At 38.5% G+C, this 20,420-nt stretch overlaps 1 protein-coding gene across 1 annotated transcript in view; it reads right to left on the bottom strand.

Annotated features, from left to right (window-relative positions):
* Positions 1-2,646: 2,646 nt before the first annotated feature.
* The window catches only part of LOC127573569 (transcription factor Dp-1-like), a 48,812-nt gene continuing 31,038 nt past the window's right edge, over positions 2,647-20,420 (bottom strand). The window contains 7 exon segments of the mRNA XM_052021922.1: positions 2,647-3,145; positions 3,612-3,697; positions 14,382-14,548; positions 17,224-17,375; positions 17,680-17,748; positions 18,876-18,895; positions 18,898-19,021. Coding sequence (XP_051877882.1) covers positions 3,615-3,697; positions 14,382-14,548; positions 17,224-17,375; positions 17,680-17,748; positions 18,876-18,895; positions 18,898-19,021 — 615 coding nt within the window. The 3' untranslated portion in view covers positions 2,647-3,145; positions 3,612-3,614.

Below are 20,420 nucleotides of genomic sequence, written 5' to 3'. Positions count from 1 at the left end.
CTGTAATTTAACTGAACTTATTTCTTCTTTCTTCCACCAGACCATAAAACTTAAAATAAAAAAAATTAGAAGGCAAAAAGCATAGATGACAAACACAATGATAGCCATTACACTCAAGACAACATTTGCATTCTTTCAGAAGATTACCAGTTACTATTTAAAATTAGTTTGGAAATGTACAGAATTCATGATAAATAAAACCAGAGTAGATAGCAATTTAAGCACATGTTAAAATCTTTCTTTTAAAAAAATTTCATTTCTCAACCAAAGTCAAATATAAGATTGTGTTTTTATTTCAAGCTTATAAATTTTAATGAGTCATGAAACTAAAAACAACATCCTCATATGTAACAATGCAGACAGACTTATATGTTTTAATTACAGATTATACTGCAGCATTGAGAGATTAGGTTTTGTCTCAACATTTACAATCTCTTCCCCCAACCCTCATTTTGCAACCATAAACAAAAGTCTTTAGGACAGGGAAAGATTACTTGTAACTACATTGTTTGTAATGTGGGAAAAAAGATGCATCACTGAAGCACATTATTTCAACAAAATATACACCTTCGGGATTTCATAAATTTGTTTTTTTTTAAATACTGTATTTTTTTTTTATATTGTAGATTGCTTTGCTCTAGGTGTGTTTTTAGAGACTTGTCAGTCTTAAATAATTCCTATTCCAGTTATTGCCTTCTCGATATACTCAAGGTGGTCTAGAAATAGACCTAGTGTTTATAGAAAATTCTGTGACCAAGTTTCTGTAAACGTACAAAAGTCCACAAAAAGCTGCTTCAAGAAATTCCTTTAAAATCATTTTAAGAATCACAATAAAGACTCAGTTTATTAGATCTCTATTGGGCCACAGTTCCTATGTTTTATTCGATCCAAATGCTCAATCAAATCTTGGAGGCGCACACATGGGTTCACACACACACACACACACACACACACACACACTTAAGTTTCACTTAGACCTTGAAATGTCAGCTATCTGATTTTAATGCGCTGCTTAGAGGATGAGGAGGTTCATCTTTCATGTACAGTTAAGATAATGAGTGAAGTGTGAAGTGCATTTTGTATTGCTCCTAGTAGTAACAAAACAAACATCAGGAAAAATACGTCAACTGAAGATTATGAAACAAACCTCAATGAATATAGAAATATTATACTCATAGTTTCAAGAGACCAAAACTTGACAGGTAAAACAAGTTTTGATAAAAAATAAATGTGAATATGCTTTTGCTCAAAGCAAGTAGGGCAAAACCAACACCTCTGAGGGATTCTTCAAGACTTGATTCTATTTTCTTTGTTTTTTTAAAAAAATATATCCAAAATTCAAGCCCAATGCCAGACTTGAATGTCCCCATTTTCTTTCTCCAAACAGGCTTCTTAAAACCACTAACTCGGAAATGGAACTGTTCCAAGTTCTCTCCTTCTCAGACTTCTCATTAGCCAACATTCAACAGGAAGTATGTTTCCATCAGGGAGAGGAAATGCCAGCTTTCCACAATGGAAATCTTCAGTATTAGGAAGCAATTCAGCAAACCATTAACTATAAAAACAGCTCAACTCAGTAGCACAGATCAGGTCATTGACTTTACATAGCCAAAATCAATTTAGGAAGTCAGCCTTTATCTTTAGCCAACCTAAACCAGATCTGCACCCGACTTTTATCCCTTATTGGCCATGTTCCACCAGAAAGGAGTTGATCAGAACAAAAAATATTCCAATTCAGCTTATATTAATAGGAAATAGACTTGAAAAGCACTTCATGTTTTCTCCTTTCCCCCATAGCAACATGCACCACTGAAAATTGGAGAATTGCTTGCATTGGTACTATAACTTCAGCTGTGCTAGCAGTTTGCACTGTCAAACAAATTTTACAGGCAGCAAACGCAGAAATAACACAAAGTAAAACAAACTTTTACGTTTGCTGATAGAAAACACATTTGTATAGCCACTGCACAAAAAGTTTTAAAATCTCACAGGCCATCAGGGAAGCTCTTTCAATTAAGAATGCATTTAATAAAAAACTGTTGATTCCACAACAGGCTTTGTTCAGCATTTATTTGTAGGTGGTTACAAAGATAAGATGGGTAAAAAGATCTGCATCTGTTCAGTGAATACACCACTATACTTATGTTTGAAAGGTGAAGTCAAGCTTTAAAAGTACTTCATACATTACTGCTGCTCCAGGAATATACTAATTAGAACTATATAGTGCACTATTTATTTGACCTAGTACCAGAAATTCTAAAACCAATCACAGGATTGCTTTTTTTTTTTTACAAACTTTTCTGGCAGCAGCAAAAAGCCTTTAAAGTACAAGTAACACTTCAATTTCTTTTCTGTACTAACATTTTATATTAAACCCTCTCTCCTCTACTCCGAATTTCATTCAAAACATCAAGCTGAAAAGATGGAACATATCAATGACCCCATCCACAACCACTTTCAATGCCATCTAGCGATCTAACAGGAGGCAAACTTGTAGGAGGGGAGATAACCATCTCCATTTCTTCCCCCCTGTAATGGGACATAGTTGCTGTAAGGTGCTAAACCAGCAGCTCAGCTGAGAAAAAAAAACATGTAAACATCAGTACTAGGTAGCACTTTTGAAGCCAGAGATTGTTACTGGCAATATTGCTCCAAATGTGACTGAACGACTAGTAGCTTTTATAGCTGCACTTGGTGCAGTAACAAGTCACTTCGTAGATCAGAGAAGCAAAAACTTCCTTTTAAAATTTTCAACTGTTGTTCTCATGTTCAGAAAAGTATCTCTACAATTCTGTTTTCAATGTTTCTTATGCTTAAATTAGAAGAGAATAGAATTAAGTTAAAACCCCTCACAAGTCAAAATAACAATTCCTAAAGTCTCTGCCTCAGAGACAGTTCTTTCCAGAGATGCCATTTTAAGCAACAGAAAGTAGGAATAAATGTAGAATGATCACTAGTTCATTCATACTCCTCCTCATCATCATCATCATCTTCATCATCATCTTCACCAATATAGGACATAGGAGTCTCCATTCTGGGATCAGAACAGTGTGTACCATTGAAACTTCCTTGTGCTTGACTAGTCACTAAGGCCACTTCGGTATCAGTTGGTAAGGCTACTATTGCATCACTGGCACCAAATGCTCTGAAAGTGAAATAGTTAATGTAAAAGAAAATCCAATGCCTTTCAATGGTACAAGATCATTTTGCACACAAGAAACAAATTTTAAAATAAGATCAACTTAAAATAAGCAAAATTTTGATAGCCCATGTGGGCAAGTGCTTGAATGTCTATACAAGTGAACCTGGAAACTGAAGATAACAGGAAAGAACAGATGAAAGGCAAGAGGAAAAGATAAGGTTGTGCATGAGGGAAGAGAGAATGAAAGGAAAGAGACATCAGGTTAGAAGCATGGAAAGTGAGGACTAAACCGTTAAAGGAAAATGATAAAACAAAAGGATTAAAAAGAAAACAAGGGAAGAGTCCACTGGATGACCAGAAGAATCAGGGACACAAGGACAAAATAGCAATGCTATTTCAAAGCAACACATTTCTGAGTCTGCTGCAACCATTTTTGAGTCAAATCACTCGGGTGAGAGCAAAGACTTACCTGCTAGACTGGAAGGTTGACGAAGACGCAGATGCTGCCTACTAAACTTGGGCCTGAGTTAACATTTTGCACTCCTTTAGCCATTTCTGTCAATGAAAATCAGGATGGTTAAACTTTTTTTAAATTGTAAGGCTTTGTTAGGGCACTAACTAGAAATGGCAGCACAATGTTTTAAAGTTTTATGGGGAAATAAGGACATATTCAAATTAAATATGTTATTGTAAAATAAAATGTCTAAAGCTCTCACTAAGAACACATTAATCTTCTCAAACTGGAATAGCAGAGATTTTTCAAGTAGCAACAAGTTATGAATTGTTTGGAAGTCTTGTTCCAAAGTGATTAATATCAATTTGAAGTTGTTTTACAGTCACAGTACTACACAACACAGGAACAGGCCCTTTGGCCCATCTAGTCCATGCCGACCTGATTTTCTGCCTAGTCCCATCTACCTGCACCATATCCCTCCAAACCCCTCCTATCCACGTACCTATCCAAACCTCTTAAATGTTACAATTGAACCCGCATCTACCACTTCTGCTGGCCACTCATGCCATACTCACACCACCCTCTGAGTGAAGAAGTTTCCCCTCAGATTCTCCTTATATATTTCACCTTCCACCCTAAACCTATGTCCTCTTGTTCTATGTCCTCCCCTCACCCAACCTGAGGGGGAAAGCCTGCATGCATTCACCCTATTTATACCCCTCACAATTCTGTATAACTCTAAGAGCTCCCCTCATTCTCCTGTGCTCCAGGGAATGAAGTCCTAACCCATTCAACCTTTCCTTATAACTCAGGTCCTCAAGTCCTGGCAACATCCTTGTAACTTTTCTCTGCACTCTTTCAAGCTTATTGATATTTTTCCTGTAGGTAGGTGACCAGAACTGCACCCAATACTCTGAATTCAGCCTCACCAACATCTTGTACAACTTCAACATAACATCCCAACTGCTGTACTCAATTTATGAAGGTCAAAGTGCCAGAAGCTCTCTTTACGACCCTATCTACCTGTGACCCCACTTTCAAGGAACTACGTATCTGTATTTCCAGGTCCCTTTGTTCTACTGCACACCTCAGAGCCCTACCATTCACTGTGCAAGTCTTACCCTGGTTTGTCCTCCCAAAGTGCAACACCTCACACTTGTCTGCATTAAATTCCATCTATCATTTTTCAGCCCATTTTCCTAGCTGGTCAAGATCACACTGCAAGCTTTGTCGGCCTTCCTCACTGTCCATTACACCCCCAATCTTGGTATCATCTGCAAATTTGCTGATCCAGTTTACCATGTTATCATCTAAATCATTAATATAGATGATAAACAACAACAATTTTCTAAACAAGGAGTGAATTCAGAAATCGGAGGTGCAAAGGGACTTGGGAGCCCTACTGCAGGATTTCCTAAAGGTTAACTTGCAGGTTGAGTCGGTAGTAAGGAAGGCAAATGCAATGTTAGCATTCATTTCAAGAGGACTAGAATATAAAAGGCTGTAATGCTGAGGCTTTATATGGCGTTGGTCAGACCACACTTGGGAGTATTTTGAGCAGTTTTGGGCCCCGTATCCAAGGAAGGATGTGATGGCTTTGGAGAGGTTCCAGAGGTTTACAAGAATGATGCCAGGAATGAAAGGGTTAATGTGCAAGGAGTATTTCATGGTTCTGGGCCTGTATTTGCTGGAGTTTAGAAGGATGTGGGGGGGGGGGGGAGAACTCATTGAAACCTGCCGAATATTGAAAGGCCTGGATAGACTGGACGTGGAGAGGATGGTTTCCAGTAGTGGGAGAGTCCAGGACCAGAAGGCACACCCTCAGAATAGAGGGACGTCCCATTAGAACAGAGATGAGGAGGGTGGTGAGTCTGTGGAATTCATTGCCACAGAGATCTGTGGAGGTAGTCATTGGGTATATTTAAAGTGGAGGTTGATAGGTTCTTGATTAGAAAGGGTGTCAAAGGTTATGGGGAGAAGGCAGGAGAATGGGGTTGAGGGGAAAAATAAATCAGCCATGATTGAATGGTGGAGCAGACTCAAAGGGTTGAATGGCCTAACAGACCCAGCACCGATCCCTGCGGCACACCACTAGACAGAGGCCTCCAGTGAGAGAGACAACCATCTACAACCACTCTCTGGCTTCTCCCGCTAAACCAATGTTGAATCCAATTGACTACTTCATCCTGAATGCCAAGCAACTAAACCTTCTGGACCAGCCTCCCATGCGGGACTGTCAAAGGCCTGCTAAAGTCCATGTAGACAACATCCACTGCCTTTCCCTCATTGACCTCCTTGGTTACCTCCTTGAAGGACTCTAAGATTGGTTAGACATGACCTACTATGCAGAAAGACATATTGACTATCCCTAATCAGGCCCTTGTTTTTTCAAAATATTTACATATCCTGTCCCTTAGAAAACCTTCCAATGGTTTCCCCAAGATTGATGTCAGGCTCACCAGCCTATAATTTCCTGGCTTATTCTTAAGAGCCTTTCTTGAACAATGGAACAACATTAGCTATCCTCCAGTCCTCTGGCACCTCACCCGTGGCTAAGGATGTTTAAATACCTCTACCAGGGCCCTTGCAATTTTTGCACAAGCCTCCCACGAAATCCAAGGGGACACCTTATCAGGCCTTGGGGATTTATCCATCTTCATTCACCTCAAGACAGCTAGCAACTTCCCTTCCATAATCTGGATCTGGTCCATGACCTCACTACTCTTTTGCCTCAGTTTTATAGTGTTTCCAGAGTAAATATGGATGCAAAAAATTCATTTAAGACCTCCCCCAACTCTTTTGGCTTCATGCATAGATGACCATGCTGATCTTCAAGGGGAGTAATTTTGTCCCTTGCTATCCTTTTGCTCCTAATATAGCTATAGAAATCCTTGGGATTCTCTTTCACCCTGTCTGCAACCTCGTGTCCTCTTTTTGCCCTCCTGATTTCTCTCTTAAGTGTTTTCTTGTATTTGCTATACACCTCAAGCACCTCATTTGATCCTAACTGCCTATATCTGATATGTGCCACCTTTTGCTTTACCAGGGCCTCAATATCTCTCAATAACCAAGGTTCCTTAAACCTGTTAGCCTTGCCTTTCATTCTAACAGGAACATACAGATTCTGTATCTCAATATTTCACTTTTGAAAGCCTTGCCAAGCATCTCTTAAATAGCCTATCCCAATTCACGCCTGCCAGATCCCTTCTGATGCCATCAAAATTGGCCTTGCTCCAATTTAGAATCTCAACCTGAGGACCAGTCCTATCCTTCTCCATAATTATCTTGAAACTGATGGAATTATGATCACTAGATCCAGTGTTCCCCTACACACACTTCTGTCACCTGCTGTCTTGTTCCCTAAGAGGAGATCCAGTATTGCACTCTCTCTAGTTGGAACCTCTACATATTGATTGAGGAAGCTTTCATGAACACATTTTACAAGCTCTATCCCATCCAATCCCTTTACAGTATGGGAGTCCAAGTCAATATGTGGAAAGTTAAAATGACCTACAGTCATAACCTTATTTTTCTTGCAACTGTCTGCTTTTTCTCTACAAATGCAAATCCCACTGACTATTGGAAGGTCTATAATATAGTCCCACTAATGTGGTCACCCCTTTCTTATTCCTCAGTAGATGAGCTTTCCAGTACGTCTTCTCTGAGCACTGCCGTGACACTTTCCCTGATGAGTAATGCCACCACTCCCCCTTTAGTACCTCTCTCTATTATGTCTAAAACATTGGAACCCTGGAACATTGAGCTGCCAGTCCTGACCCTCCTGCAACCAAGTCTCACTAATGGCTACAACATCATAATTCCACGTGCTGATCCATGCTCCAAGTTCATCTGCCTTGCCTACGATTTTCATTCTACACTCAACTAGCCAAAATTTAAATAAAATCAAATATTTAAATGTGAAAGATATTCAAAGCAAAGCGATTTCCAGCAAAAAATAAATTTGAATTCAAGCTGGATTAGTACACAGGAGGGAAAGGAATAGGTGGTTTAAGAGCCTTGTGTGGAGTATAAATAAACAGAGTAAAGTGTCCCATTTTGCACTTTAGATTCTATACATATTTAAATAATTTAAGTTTGTTGCAATGATTTATGTAGCTTCTATTTAAATAGAAAACAACTCCAATTCTGAGCATGGTAATCCATCTTCCGACAACGTCTTGTAAAAATTCTCTCAGTGGAGCTGCCTATTGGCGTTCCAAACTTGATTCCAGGCCCTAGCCTCAGTGGTGACCCTTCTTGCTACGTCTATAATTAATCCTTTTCACAGCCACCTCACATGGGTATACCTGTTTACATAAGCAACAGAAAATTTGGCCCAATGTCCAAATTCAGCATGCTACCATTGCTGGATCCCTTAACTAGCATTCAACTCCAATCACTCATCAACAAAAATTTCCCAAAGGGGATAGGTAAGAGTACACTATTAAATGAGAGAATCAATATGCATACAAAATAAAATTCAAAGTGCATCCATATAATTATGTTGAACACAGCATTTAATAGGGGGACTATGATCTTTAGTCTGTTATGTGTACTCATACCTGAAGGTTTTTCTAATTGTAAGGTTACACATGCTGCACTATAAAGTGACTATTCTTCCTGTGTTGGGATTACTTAGGGCTAGAAGGCAGATTCCTAGTGAGAAAATGGGATAGGACTGCAGTACAGGCAGATCTCAACTTCAATACTTAAAAGGGGATGCAAGTGCTTTAAAAGTGAACATGCTGGTGCTTGTAATCCTTGAACAGTAGTTTTTAAAACTGTAAGGAACTGAACTGGAGAGAAGAGCCCACTAGAAATTACATCCTTCCATCTCTGCAGTTTGGCACCTTACTGCTGCTTCCCAATAGGCTACAACTAGCTACTCCTAGCACTTCCAGGTGTGGCACAATCACACAGTGCAGACATTTGTACTCCGCAAGCACATATGGGATGGCAGTATCGGGAGAAGAAAATTGAATGGGGGTGGTGGCAGGGTGGGGGGGGGGGGGGTTGGCAATAGAAGGCATGACACATTTTACTAATGTTATTCACTTCTATCCTACCAGATGGAGGAAAATTCAGATCATATTTATTTTCCTTTAAGTTAAAAATTGTTTGCAAGGAATGCATTATTAGTGTTGGTATACCGTGCTTTTGGCACGTTAACTAAACTTGATGCACACAAAATGACAGGCATTCTTTTCCCATTATTGTCATTTTACATATTACCTGGTATGCTGGAACTCAATTTATTCCCAAGATACTTTGGCGCTTTGAAATGTAGTCACCACTGTTTGTAGGTGGATAATGAAAGCCATTTGTTCACAGCAAGACTTCAGTAACAACGATGAGGTAAATGTTTGTGATTTTGGAGGAGGAATGTTGACTAGGACAACAGAACAACTGTTGCTCATTCTTCATGAAGTACCAAAGAATCTTATTTTCACATTCACAGTTGACCTGATCTGCATCTTACTTGAAAGATATCACGTAGTGGAATACACACCTCCTTCCATCCTTCAGCTATCTGTACTCATGATCATCTATAAAGCTATTTCCCACTCCAGCTCTGTGTCCAACCATTATGGACATTTGCTTCAGCCATGTGTCATGCCTCAGAAATATCATTCCTTACAGCACAGCTAGTGGAGCTACTGCTTCACAACTCCGGCAACCCATGCTCAATCCTGACCTCCAGTGCTGTCTGTGAGGAGTTTGCACATTCACCCCATGGTGACATGGGGTTCCTCCTGGTGGTTAGGTTGCCTTCCACATCCTAAAGAGGCATGGGTTGGGAGGTTAACTGGCTACAAGAAATTAACCCTAGTATATAGGCGAGTGGTGAAATCTGGGGAGAGTTGATAGGAATGTGGGGAGAATAAAATGGAATTAGGGCTAGGTTAGCACAGACTCGTTAGGCTGAAGAACTGTTTCATGCTTTATGACTGTGACAGTGTTGTATGAAGTGTTGGATTATGTATTATAAATATTGGAGTGGAACTGGAACTCACAGCTTTTGGTCTGAAAGAAAGGGGACCACCGAATCAAGTTTAAATAGTTTGGAGAGTGGAGATCAGGTACTTTATGACGATAGCAGATTTTTATTAACTCACAGGATTATGTACAAGAGTCCAACGTGATTAGCTGACTTTATTAAAATCAATCCTAAAACCTTGCTCAAATATTTGAAAAAGTTAAGTGTGCCCATGAGCTTGTTAGTTGACCTAGATAACATTAAACTGATTTTATCCTGAATCTCACCAACCATTTTGCTGACTACTACTCCTGTATATTGATTATGAAGTGCAACTGTCACACTAAAGTAGGAAAGCCTGGTTGCTCAAGTTGTGAATGGTAAATCAATGATGACCAGCTTTAAAATTAACTCCATTATGGCCCATAATTACAGAGAATTAAAACACTACTAGACAGGAAATATAAACTCAATGAATATCAAGTTCTTTTCCAGATTCAAATAATAAAAATAGAACTGCACATTTCTGTTTATCGTTCTACACTTCCCAATTTCTTCCAAGCACCATGTTCCAACTAGTAATTGTGCATGTATGTTCTGAAGACTAAACACTTACACCCTACTTCAATGTTCTTCAGCAAATAGCATACTGATTCAATTTATGCTCTCACAATTACAGGATAGATTAAGGAGTGGTTCATAGTCTCAACAAGGTGTTAGCTTATGATTTCTAGCTCTACATTGCAATGGCAAAATGCAGCAAAAAAACTGCTGTGCAGTGCTATAGTTGTTGCAGGTCAATTTGCACACAGAGTTTCTGATTTTAGTTACTTGCCACAGGATACTTCTCTTATTCTGTACCTTTCTCTGGTGAATCTCAAGTTCTATTCACAATTTCTCTGCAAGTAACACATTCCTGTGTGCAGTAAGTCCTAGACAACATGGGCTGATAAGTGGAAAATAACATCTTATGCTTGACATTCAATTGTACTATGATCACCGAGACTTCACAGTCAATACCCCAGAGGTCACCAAAATGATCAGAAATGGACCAGCCACATAAATACCATAGCTACAAGAGTGGGTCAGAGGCTGGGTATCCTTCAGCAAGCAACTTCTCCTGACATTTCCCACCCTCTCCACCTCCCTCCCCCATCACCAAGGATTTTCCACAATCTCTCCATTTGCCTAGATAAGTGCAGCTTCAATAACTATTAAGCTCAACATTATTCAGAGTAAAGCAGTCAGCTTGATTGACACCCCATCACGTTCATTTTCATCACCACCAGCACAAAGAGGCTGCAGTGTGTACCATCTACCTAGACTCCTCCTACAGCACCTCCAAAACCTACGATCTTTACCTCCTAGAAGGAGGAGGGCAATAGGTGCATGGGAACACCACCTGCAGATGGTGGAAATATTTTGCATAGCCTCTGTCACTGGATCAAAATCCTGGAAATCCCTAACCAACAGCACTGATATTCAACAGGACTGCAGCAATTCAAGAAGGTGGATCACAACCAGATTCTCAAAGGCAATGAAGGATGGCCAATAATTGCTGGCCTGGCCGGCAATTTTCAGATCCCCAAAACAAGTAAATTTAAAAAAAATCTTGGTTTCTTCCATCTATCATTTAATTGCCATCCTTCTAAGACATTTTTCAAAATCTGCAATCAGATTTGGGCATGACATTTGCCTCTATTCCTGATTCCCACACATATTCAAGAAGTTGCTAACCCTTCCTCCAAATTGTCACCCAGCAGTCAATTGGGATATGATAATATTTTCTTCAGCTAAATGTCAGCAAAGAGACGCTATCTTAAGCTCTCATTAAACATCATTTAGTACAGATAGTAATTTTCCTGATTGACTCAAGCTATACCTACAAGTCATCTGCAGAAAAGATTCACGGGAACCTGGATTGGAGGACTTGAGTTATAAGAGATAGACACAGTCTTTTTCCCCAGGGTGGAGAAGTCTAAAACTAGAGGGCATAGGTTTGAGGTGAGAGGGGAAAGATCTAAAAGGGATCTGAGGGGCAAGATTTTCATATAGAGGGTGATGGGTATATGGAATGAGCTGCCGGAGAAGGTGATAGAGATAGGTACAGTTACAATGTTTCAAAGACATTTGAACAGGTAAATGGATAGGAAAGGTTTAGGGGGATATGGGCTAATTGCAGGCAAATGGGATTAGCGTATATAGGCATCTTGACAAGATGGGCCAAAGTGCCCATTTTTGTGCTGTATAGCTCTATGAATCTCAAGTGCTTTATAACTACATCCAATTTCATAAAAAAAAACTTTCCCATCTTAATCAACTACCTACAGTCCAGATGAAGGGCCTCAACTCAGAATGTCAACTGTCCATTTCCTTCCACAGATGCTGCCTGTCCTGCTGAATTCCTCCAGCATCTTGTGTTTTTAAACTCCAGATTCCAGCATCTGCAGTCTCTTTGGTCTCCCTACACTCCATCACATTTCACGCTTTCATTGATTCAAAATTCTCCTGATTGGTCAGCAGTTTTCCACCCTCCACCAATCATGGAAAATATCTGCAGTGGATTACCCCAATAATTCTTCTCAAGGTCTACTGACTTTTCCTACATGCAGAATTGACCAAGATTTCTGTTATCATCTTCAAATCCTCCCTATTGTCAATCTCCCTTCAGCCACTTATGTGCAGAGACTATTACAAAAACAAACATTTCTTGCTCCTGTCTTTGGCCAACCATTAATAACCACTGCTTCAGCTTCATGATCACCACTCCAAAATATTCTCCCTCAGCTTAACCTCAACTCTTTGCTACTGCTCACTAATCTCTTCCATTTGTCCTCTCAGTTCACTTAGGTAATCAGATGAGTTTGGTAGAGAGGAGTTGTTCAGTACAATATCTAAATCAATAAAAACTATAATTGTCTCTACATTTTCCACTTTCGTCCAAATGGCACCCCATACCAGGCCTCACAGCTTGGCATGGCAACTGCTCTGCCGAAGACTGCAAGAAATTGCAGGGAGTTGCGGACACAGCTTAGTCCATCATGAAAACCAGCCTCGCTCTATACTTCCCACTGCCTCGGGAAAGCTGCCAACATAATCAAGAACCCCTCCCACCCCAGACATTCTCTTTTCTCCTCCCCTCCGATTGGGCAGAAGATATAAAAGCTTGAAAGCACGTACCACCACGCTCAAGGACAGCTTCTATCCCACTGTTATGAGACTATTGAGCAGTTCCCTAGTATGATAAGATGGACTTTTGACCTCATGATCTACCTCATTATGGCTTTGCACCTTGTCTACCTGCACTGCACTCTGTAACTGTAACACTATATTCGGCATTCTGTTATTGCTTTTCCCTTTGTACTACCTCAATGTACTCGTTTTGAAATGATCTGTATGGATGACATGAAAAACAAAATTTTTCCACTGTATCCCAGTACATGTGACAATAATAACCCAATTACCAATTGTGCAACTCTAATACAGATACCAGGAAGGAGGCCATTTGGCCTATTATTTCCATGCTGTCTCCCAGCAGAGCAATCCCATCAGTCCCTCAGTCCCAATCCCCCTCTTTCTCTTAAACTTATTCCCTCTCACATACCCATCAACTCTCCTTTGATTCTTTGTCACTTACCTACACTAATTGGTAACTTATAGTAGTCAATTAACTTAAAGACACCTTAGGAATATGGGAGAATATCAGAACACCTAAAAGAATCCCATCTGGTTACAGGGAGAACATGCAAACTCCACAGAGACAGTAGCCAAGACCAAGATTGAACCTGAGCTCATTGAGCTGCAAGGAAGTAGCACTACCCACTGCACCATCCATTCTGCCCAAAAGAGTTCTAAATAAAAGGAAGCATACTTCCCTTTTAAACTAAAAATAAAATGAAGTGTATTCCCTTCCAACGTGGAAGGATCTGATGTGTTAAATATTCCTTATTGCCTTTTCTTACAGTGCAACTTTGGGGGCTGTCACTATGAGCTGCAGACCTTTAACTTCCCTTCATTATACATAATAAGTGCGGGATACTAACCTGTAACAAGATGTAACGATCTTACACACCCAACATGAGTTCTGTCGAGCAATGAAACCTCTAAACCACTGAAAGAACAACCTTAGTACCTTTGAAATCCAAATTAAAGGTTCCAGTGCTTGATAGATTCACAATCACTGAGTATTAACGTTTTAATGTCATCCTTTCCTCTATGTAATTTGGCTGAGTGTTTGCTGGCACTGGCTATTGGGAGTCAGCAATAAGTTTCCCTTCCCAAATATTGCCTACAAGTCAGTACCAGGAATCAGAAATGAGAAATACAAGTGCAAAATCATTTGCCTTCTGAAGTTGGAGCAGTGGCACCTTCTTGCACACATTGTATGATAGCAGAGCAATATATCAAAAATCCTCTACTGAGGTATACACTGTTTCTATATGTACAAATCTCCACACCTCACAATACTACCCACATCTATTACCTATTACATATGGTTCCAGACCTTGGGATACAAGGCTCTTAGCTGTCATTATTAAAGTTTTAACCCCTTCAATACCATGTTCTGGAGAAAGGGCTTGAATGTTTACCCACAGAAGTCACCATACTTCAAAGCAATTTATAGTAAATATCCTGATTAAAAGGCATTTTTACAGATACTAATTTAAACACACTAAAAATATCTAATACACTGCTGCAATTGGATAAAATATATTCCTGTACTTTATTTTTAAGAAAAGAGCTCAGTACTCAATCAATATATGATGGACATGTGTAAATCTCCATACTTCCCCCTCACTATATTTTACCTATTACATATGGTTCCAGGACTTGGGGTACTAGGCTCTTAGCCATCTTCAGTTCATCAACAGAACAGCCACCAGACTCCAATCCAAAAGCCATTCGCATTCTCTTAAGAATTTCAATGTCGTCATGGATTTCAAATGTATTATCAAAGTTAAAAAAATATTCAAACCTGTGAAACAAAGATAGACATTCTAAATTCATTATTTTTTTTTAGAAATTATTATTTTAAGACAGGATACATCCAGATCAGTTTTCCAAATATTCCTAGGAAAATACCCACTCCCAAAATTCTCTGAAACTTGATAAAGTAGTACCTGGTCTCCAATCAAGAGAATGAAGTTGAAATTCTTAGGCCAGTGTTAAAAGAACACCCCTCACCCCACTTACCACTACTACATTGTAGAACACAATGTCAAGCAGTCTTGATAAAACAAACACCTATTTCAATGCCGAGCAACAAATCTATTAATACTATTTTAAGTTTCCATCAATTTTAGTTTTATAAAGTTCTAGGTGCTCCTCATGACTAGCAATAAGTGGATTTATGAAGACAAGAACTAAGTTCCCAATCAACAGTGTTACTCAAACTCAGCTTAGAAAAAGGGCCTGGGTTACCTCTCCTGATCTCTATTCTCCAATAAATACAGTGAATGCATGGTCAGAATCCAAGTAGGTTGTGTGCCCTCACTAGCAACATTCTAGACAGCTAACAGTTACTTGGCAAAATTCTACAGAACTGTTCCCAATGCGATTCTCCAGCAAAGAGTTAACATCTTCAGGAAACCAATACAAGGAGGAACGAAAAATATTCTGAAAGTTAGATACTAAAGTTCTTCCTTTCTCCACATATAGACTCAGGGAAGCAACTAGATTGGATAATTTTATCATTCTACTTAATATTTAAATGACATTTTTTAAAACATTTGAAAAAATGCATCATAATGAAATAAAGCTGTGAAGTTATTAAAGTTGTGATAATATTAGTGTAACACCAACTTAAAATATGATTCAATTCTCAGTTGAAGTTAATTTGTTGCACGCTCCCACCATATGAAGGTTTGGAAATTTCTACTCAACACTGAAGGAGCATTACTACCATAATCCAATAAAAACATTACTGCATCTCTTTTGCTGGACAATTCAGGGTAATCAATAATGACACCACTTATTTACACTACCCATAACCTAAAAATAAAACATCTTATTTGAACAATTACTGGAATACAAATATCTTATCTATAGAACCCTTGCCCATATTATCTAGGCAAGAAAATATTATGGTTTATGACATTAAGAAGGCTTGTAATAACATTTATGCTAAATATCTTAATCTTGGAGCACTACAACTGAAGTGCTGATAGAATACCTTCTATTTAGCCTTTAGTGGGATGTAGATGTTACTGCCTTTACGATAGTGGAATATTACCATTTGGTAAAGGTATACCCATGGTGCTGACAAATAAGGAATTTCCAAAATAATGACCCAGTGTAATCATGGATTGTTAATACATTTCCAAACTTGGGAGTAAGCTTGCAGTCAGTGCTCTTTTAAAAAAAAATTAATTTAGTAGATGTGGGTGGCACCAACAAGACCAGCATTTATCTCCCCATCTCTAAATGCCCCGAAGAGAATAATGGTTAGCCATCTTCTGAATCACTGCAGATTTACTGATGAAGGTACTTACTGTGCCATTCATAAAATTATAAAATTTAGGAGGGAGTTCCAGGGCTTAAGGCTAGGAATTTGAATAAATAGAAGTTCATTGGGATGTGCTATTCAAGTAGTCTTGGTGAATTGTTCCTGTTCATTTTGCAGATCTTGCATGTTGTAGCCATAATGTCGTAGATGTGGGAGAAGTAAGTGGTCAAGATTGTGGGTACATTGATTTGTCCTAGAAGACATCAAGCTTCGAGTGACACTGAAGCTGTAATCAAGTGAACAGTATAGCATCAAACAACTGATGTGCTTCCTTGAAGATGATGGAAAGGTTTTGTGGGAAATAAGGAGAAAAGTCTTCAAGCAGAATCCCAACCTCTGATTTGCTCTTGAAGAGACTGTATGTGCATGGATGCCACCCTTCCATCCCATCAAGCCTCAGAATATTAACCATGGGGGATCCTGCCAGAATGACTGAACGTTAAGAAGTTCTTATTACCTCCCTTGTTGATGATCGTTCCCTAGTGCTTAACTACCACAAATGCTACTTGCCGCATACCAGCCCAGACCTGAATCCCATCTAGGATTTGCCAAAGTCACAGAGTGCTTTACTACCTGACGATTTATGAACTCAGTAGCTAGCATCCCCACCTTTAACCATAAAGAAGTGAAAGTCAGAAATGGAACAACTGATGAAGCACATTGTTCTGAGAAGCTCCTATAGCAATGTCATGGGCCTGAGGTGATGAACCTCCCAACAATGAACCTTCCTTCATACAAGGTATAATTTCAACCAGTACATTTTTTCAAGAAAAAGTGATTCCAACCAATTTCGATTTTGCTGGACCCCCTTGAAGCTAAACAATGAAGCACTTCTTTGATTTTTAAAAGAATTCACTCATCTCCAAGATTAATTAATTGGTTTAGAGATAAATGAAGCATCTTGAATTGTAAAATGGAAGCTTCAGAGTTAGAAAACCAGTAAAATACTAATTTATAAAAAATTTACAAAGAATATAGGTTGATGTCTTTTTAAAAATCTATACCAGATTTAACAATTTACACAACTAATCTCAAACATAATCACAATAAACAATATATTTACATTAGAGGAATTTACATTTCTGAAAGGGAATACATCTGCATGCTACTTTATTGTTAAGTCACACAGATTTTACTATACTTACTTATCAGGAGAGATACTGCAGTCTATGATTGTTTTTTTGCTGGTGTTGACTAAAATGAAGGGCAGTTGAATGGCAGTATTAGGAGGAGGAACCCTGCCAGACTGTTGTTCTACAAGGCGATTTCGTTGAACCAGATTCTTAAAGGCAATTTGCTGCAAAATAAAAGTTGTTGCAATGTACATTCAAATTATTGCACCCATTAATTGTAGACAGAGTCACAGTTTTGATTTATCTCTTCTCAGATTGTTCCTTTTTATTCTCACAAAAGTATCCCACTACACAACCTTACAACCAAGGATAAATACCAGCTAGTTTACATCTCTTCAAACAGTGCCTCATACCTTTACGTAACTATGATTTTGTTCAGCTGACACTTGTAAACTACTGCTAATAAATTTAAACATTAACATGCTACTAAACAAATCTGCATGATGTTGAAAATCTTTGAAACGTTACCTGCAGAAGCAACTCCTTAAGTTGTAACTGCTTCTGTTTAATCATCTCCATTTTCCTCCGCTTCTCCATCTATTCACATAAAAACAAAAGTCCCCATCACTTGCTGAAAGCTGTAAACTAACCTGCTACAATAGTATAATTATTGTACAATGCTCGGAGCTTTACTGACCATTATCAAGCAAAATTTAAAGAATGCCACATAAGGAGAAATTAGGATAGGTGATTGTAAACTTGTTCATAGATATTTCAAGAACCATTTTAAAAAAGGTTTATGGAGGAAATTCAAGAAACCAAAACCTAGAGAGATGAAAACAAGATTACCAATTATGCAGCAATTAGAATCAGATGTGCAAAGGGCCACAATTGAAAGTTTGAAGAGATCTCAAAGAACTGAAGACAATTCAAAGCTACATTTAACCCTTCTACATAGAAGTTAAAAACAAAAGGGATATTATTAAATGGATGAACCTAACTGCAAGAATATGTGCAGAGGAAATACAAATTGAAGGACTTCCCTTTATTAACAAGTAGCATATTCTGCACAATGAAGACCAAAACATGGTTACGAAAAACAAACAGTAAAAAACAGTACAAGGTTGAGGAACACTGACAAGAAAAAATTGAATTGATAATTTTTCACTCATGCTAAATGGAGCGCTAACTGGGTGCCAATATCCAAAACTAAAATTTAACAGCTTAAACCTTAGTCAGTCAAAATGTACACAACACCGGTGGGTGTAATCAAATAGAGTAAAACAAAAAAAAAGAAATTTGTAAGTACAGTGTCAACAACAGAAAAGCAAAAGTCTAAACAAATGTAACTGAGCTTTGCAAAACAAAACTATTGATGCCAAAAAGAAAATGCTGGAAACACTCAGCAGGTCAGGCAGCATCTGTGGAAAGAAAAACAGAGTTAACATGAAGTTCTGATGAAGACCCTTTATCAAACAAAACTTGTTTTCTCACTTTTCCAGCTCATGGAATGAACATGCTGCTTGGGCTGCTGAGTGTTTCCAGCATTTTTTTTTATTTCTGATTTTTGCAGTCTTTTGCTTTTCAAACTACTGAAGTGACTGCATACCAAACCAGAATTACAGAAATTTTCTAACTGTCAGAATGTGTTGAAACATCTTAGTATGCAGATTGTAGATGTATAATGTGTTCCAAGGAGTCACACACTGGCATTCCATTCTTACCTCAAGATTCTGACACTCTGAGCTGAGTTTGTGGGAAGTCCTATCCACTTGATTTCTTTCTTCTCTTTGGAGATGATGTTCATTGCCATGAGCACATTCAATGCATCATATACACGACGTCTTATATTTTTTTGATCATACCCCTGCTGTGGATTAGAGTACATGAAGTATTTTCTCATTAATAAAAATATGGAATTCTGTTTTAGTTAAAAAAAAAAATCACATTGTAGATGCAATTGTGCCAGTCTACTATGGATCCATATGTTCTTTTTGGCAATAAGGTTGGACTGGAGGTGCAATTATTCTCCTTCGCGGAAGGGTTGAAAGGATACTTGAGGTGACCATGAGATCATGATTGGCTTAGGCAGGGTAAAGGGAGGAAGATGTTTCCATTAGCAGACTGTGCAAGGACTACAAGAAATAGATTTAAAATCTTGGGCAAGAGAAAACTTTTGTATACTTATTACCTACAAAGGTGGTCAAAACAAACATCACTTTCAAGACAATTAGATAGGCACTCGAAAGAAAATAATTTACTAGGTAATGGGGAACAGGACTGATCAGATTGTTATACCAGGTATACTAGGAGCCAGCATAGACTCAACAGACCAAGTGCCTTCTGTGCCATATAAATTATACGATTCTATCCTTTGAGGAGTCAAGCAAGACTTCCACAAATGGGAGAGGAACAATTAAGTCACAGTTGAACGACTTACTTACATACAAGGTTATCTTCCAACTCTTACCTGCAAACAGGGAATAACAAGCAAAGACTGCAAAAGGGTAGGGGAAATAAAGAAAAAGTGCTGTTTTAAGCTGTACAAAATACAGCTGTTTTAAGACACCCATCTTTTTCTAAGTAATTCACTGTTTTAGTGTAACAAAACCTCTTGCCAAAAACTATTTAAAGCATTTAAGAACATTCAATTTTTCTCCAAGGCCCAGAAGTTTGAAATTCTTGGTAACCATTTTGTTACAGCATGTCACTTTTCTCCAAAAGCAGGCTAAGAACAGCTTAGGAAAAGCAGACAAAACAAGTAAATGGTAATCATAAACTGCTAATGAGTAAAATTGGACTTCAAGATACCTCTTCAGAACAAAATCACTTCATGAAAAACAGCAATTCAGACTGCAATACAACCCTCTATTACTCTGATCAGTGGCCATAACTGAACATGTATGGCTGGCATTAACAGACCACTTAACTAAAACTTCACAACCACTAAACACCACACAACTTGGCTGAAATTTTAGCCTCGCCTGTCTAGAAACATTGAAGCAAATCGTGATAGTAATATCACAAATGCTAGATTCAAGTGTAGTAATATGCTGGCTTATGTATTAATATAAAGTGTCATACTAAGCATACAGTTATTTTGCTACCAGCCCCCAATGCCATCATTCGCAACGTCCAATAGAGAGATGCTCTAAAACATTTTCCTTACACAGGGCAGTGAAAAATCACATCCAAAAAAATACAGGAACATACAAGAACCAGTGCATCATTCAAGATGACTGCAGACATTCACACTTTGTGTTAATGAT

Source organism: Pristis pectinata, chromosome 8 (assembly GCF_009764475.1).
Source record: "Pristis pectinata isolate sPriPec2 chromosome 8, sPriPec2.1.pri, whole genome shotgun sequence".
In the NCBI taxonomy this organism is placed as follows: domain Eukaryota; kingdom Metazoa; phylum Chordata; class Chondrichthyes; order Rhinopristiformes; family Pristidae; genus Pristis; species Pristis pectinata.
This window is presented reverse-complemented; position numbering and strand designations above follow the sequence as displayed.